The sequence below is a fragment of the Guillardia theta genome (genome assembly GCF_000315625.1).
Source record: "Guillardia theta CCMP2712 unplaced genomic scaffold GUITHscaffold_15, whole genome shotgun sequence".
Lineage (NCBI taxonomy): Eukaryota > Cryptophyceae > Pyrenomonadales > Geminigeraceae > Guillardia > Guillardia theta.
Window position 1 is genome coordinate 766,759 of NW_005434659.1, and position 3,392 is coordinate 770,150.

At 49.5% G+C, this 3,392-nt stretch overlaps 1 protein-coding gene across 1 annotated transcript in view; it reads left to right on the plus strand.

Moving 5' to 3' along the window:
• GUITHDRAFT_104118 (hypothetical protein) overlaps window positions 1-3,392 on the plus strand; it is a gene marked incomplete at both ends in the record, with an annotated part of 5,699 nt that overhangs the window by 1,173 nt on the left and 1,134 nt on the right. Inside the window, 17 exons of the mRNA XM_005837231.1 lie at window positions 168-302; window positions 349-538; window positions 594-631; window positions 685-741; window positions 903-1,134; window positions 1,322-1,356; window positions 1,503-1,559; window positions 1,605-1,670; window positions 1,798-1,834; window positions 1,993-2,051; window positions 2,098-2,149; window positions 2,262-2,362; window positions 2,402-2,482; window positions 2,527-2,571; window positions 2,766-2,828; window positions 2,933-2,992; window positions 3,062-3,139. Of these exons, the coding sequence (XP_005837288.1) occupies window positions 168-302; window positions 349-538; window positions 594-631; window positions 685-741; window positions 903-1,134; window positions 1,322-1,356; window positions 1,503-1,559; window positions 1,605-1,670; window positions 1,798-1,834; window positions 1,993-2,051; window positions 2,098-2,149; window positions 2,262-2,362; window positions 2,402-2,482; window positions 2,527-2,571; window positions 2,766-2,828; window positions 2,933-2,992; window positions 3,062-3,139 (1,386 nt within the window). The remainder of the gene's footprint in view (window positions 1-167; window positions 303-348; window positions 539-593; window positions 632-684; window positions 742-902; window positions 1,135-1,321; window positions 1,357-1,502; window positions 1,560-1,604; window positions 1,671-1,797; window positions 1,835-1,992; window positions 2,052-2,097; window positions 2,150-2,261; window positions 2,363-2,401; window positions 2,483-2,526; window positions 2,572-2,765; window positions 2,829-2,932; window positions 2,993-3,061; window positions 3,140-3,392) is intronic.

Below are 3,392 nucleotides of genomic sequence, written 5' to 3' on the forward strand. Positions count from 1 at the left end.
GCAGTCAGTCGTCGCAGTTGTTTGTACCCTTTAAGAGGAGGAGGAGGAGGAGGAGGAGGAGGAGGAGGAGGAGGAAGGGTCAGAGGAGGAAAGGAAAGGAGGAGAAGGGGTCCTCGATGAGATGACGGCAGATTTCAACATTTTAAGCCAGACTGACGTGACAGCAGGATGGTTCTATCCGCGACTCCCCTGAAGTATACAAGAGCTGTCAGGAGAGGTTCGGAAAGGAGGAGGAGGAGGAGGAGGAGGAGGAGCCTGAGATAGCAACCAAAACGTTAGAGGAGGACAAGAGGATATCGAAGGTAAAAGAAGCTCCTTACTCATCGGAGGGTGCTGAAAATACATCAGAACGTGGTGGAGGAAGGCTATGGGCCGGGGTTGTTCCCCGGAGACGAAGTCACTATCCTCCTCTCAGTAGAGACGTTGAGGGCCCGGGAAGAGAAGGAAAGAGATGATGATGAGATGAGCGATGGAAACACCCGCGAGCTTCAGCAGGATGAGCTCGAGGTGGAGGAGAACAGTGCTCCAAGGGAGCCATGTACGATGCAACTTGCATCTTGATCTGATACTCGTGCTGATTGTGGATCGTGCAGCATTTGTGTCTTTGACCATGGGAGAAGACATTTCAACGGTGTTGGTATGATGACACAGGACGTCGAGCCGCGATGATGTTTGCTGCTTCAGGAGAGGGAAGAAGTGGAGATTGATGGGATCAGAACAGAGACTTGCACGACGATACAGGTCTCATGTTATCTCCTACCGTCTCTTCTTGCCTTTCTCCTGCCTGTCTTGCTCCTCTTACTTTTCTCGGGTAATCAGCAAAGATTTTGTTTGCTTTTGTTTTTGTTTCCACCTCCCCCTTTTCACCTCCTGCTCCCTTCAATTTGTAATCAGCTCTACAGGCTGGTTTGAAGACCATGATTGTTGGGGAATGCAGCGCATTCTTCATGATCGTGGAGCAGAATGATTTCGAACTCGTTGAGAATTACACAGGATCGTACAAAATTCTGTTCGTACAAATCAGAGTTGTGGCTAAGAATTTGCAACCCCTGAACAATCTCGAGGGGATTTGGGCCAAATTTGATCATCCTTACGACATATCAAATCAAGAGAGTCCCAACTTAGGAGACATTGGTAATGTCAGGAATGACGGGATGAATATGGTGGTCGAGGTGGTCCAGGGGATGATGATGATGATGATGATGATGATGATGATGATGATGATGATGATGATGATGATGATAGTAATTACAGAGGGATGTATATGATGTTGACCTAATTGTAGGGAGCTCGGTTGTTCTGATGAGTTGATTTTATGCAGTTGTCTTTGAATACAACATTTCTTTCCGTGGACAGGTGAATTCGACATATCGTTTTCACTCTCCCCTTTCCTCGACCTAATTTTCCTTTTCTTCCTGTCCTGTTCTCAATCTGTTGATTTCTTCTCCGATACCTTCTCTTCCGCTTCTCTTACCCCTCGCCCTTCATCTGAAAACACACAGGTTGTGATACAATCCGACAAATTGACTGAAAGAGACCTGGGGGCGGAAGATGATCTGGTCGAGATACACAGTGAAGGGGTTGGGCACTGAAGGCAACTTCAGATTGAGGGGATCAGAATCGCTCTGTCGTCCAACATGCTGCAAGGATCTCGTGTCAAGATGACGCTGGTGAGATGGGGGGAGAACATTGGAGGAAGGGGTAAACAGGGGCTGGGAGATAAAGCGAAGGGGCTGTACAGTCACAAGGCTGGTTTCTAAATGTCGTTCACAAACTGACAAATGTTTGGTTCTACAGCATTCGTCGTTTGCTTTTGGCGAGGAAGGAGTGACAGGTCTGAGGAAGCGGAGGGGTAGAAAGAAGTGTGGTGGAATTAGCATTGTTTGTGGAAGCAAGAAGCAGGAGGAGCAGGAGCAGGAGCAGGAGCAGGAGCAGGAGCAGGAGCAGGAGCAGGAGCAGGAGCAGGGAAAGCTTGTACTCACAAGGATGCAGGATGTGTTCCTCCTGATGAATTCGTTGATGTCGATCTGGTGTTGCTCTACTGGCACAGGGTGACGTTAAGTGCTTCTGATCTCACTGGCATCTCAAGCGCTGCAGAGGTCGAGTTTTGAAGACGGCAAGGTCAACGTCACGGAAAAAGGACATGTGGGTTCAAGCTTACATGTTATATTGACGCCAAAGATGATTGATTGTTGATGATGACGATGACGATGACGATGATGATAATGATGATGACGATGACGACGACGATGACGATGAAGATGATGATAATGATGATGATGACGACGACGACGATGATAACTACTATGAGGAAGCAGTGGATTTGGTTCTTATCATGCACTTTTCCATGATGGGACAGAAGGTGGTCAAAGCTTTTGGAAGTCTTGATGGTTTTGTGCAGGTAGCTAGACACCCAAATCGAGCTGTCTGTACAGATGGTTCACTTGTACATCTCAGATTGTTTGCCTACTGTCACAACATTGTACTCGTTTATCTTCACCTTCCTCCCCTTGATTCTCCCCCCAGGGTGTTTTTGGAAACCCTTATGCTCCCGCGGAAAAAATTCCTAAGGTCCTGAGTTGTTTCATGATGCTCATCCTCCCCGTATCCCTTCCTCCTCAACTTCCTTCGTCCTTGCCTTCCTCTCCTTTCTCCTGCTCTTTCTGTCTCTCCTCCCCCTCCCTCCTCCCTCATTTCCTTCTCCCACATATTCCGCTCCAGTCTCTTCCTGCGTCCCTATTTCTGTATGGTTTGATTTGAAACAGGAATTGCTCGACTATCAGTCACTCCCTCAGTACCAGCACTGCGAGGCTGTGAAGCTCGCAAAGGTGCTGACATGCGGGAGAGCTGGGGATCGTTGTGAGGAAAGCAAGCAGATGGGGAGGGCAGGAGGAGGAGGAGATATGGAGGAGGAAAGTTGAACACCCGACAGGACGTTGCGGCTCTTCACGAGCAGCTAGGGGAAGGGATGGGGATCTTTCACAAGGCAGAGGTGAGAAAGACGAATGTCAAGCAGCTGGGGCGAGGAGGAGCGGGAGGAGACGAGTTGAGTGCAGTACAGGACGTCACTGCAGTGATTGGAGACGGAGATCTTCCGAGGGGCCTAGAGGTCGCGCTGCTCAGTGGAAGGATGCAAGAGGTGAGCAAAGCACCAGTTGCGATCTTTCGTCCTCCTCCTCCTCCTCCTCCTCCTCCTCTTCCTCCCATTGCTCCTCTCCCTTCCCCCTCTCTCCTCCCCTTCTCTGCTTCCTATGTCTCTTTCTCTCTCACTATGTTCTTGTTGTCTTGTAGGGTGTCCAAGATAAGATTGATGTCTCCCCTGCCTTCGCCTTGTTCCCACTACCGGGTTGGCGGCTGGAAGGTATTCTCCTCCTCCTCCACCACCACCACCA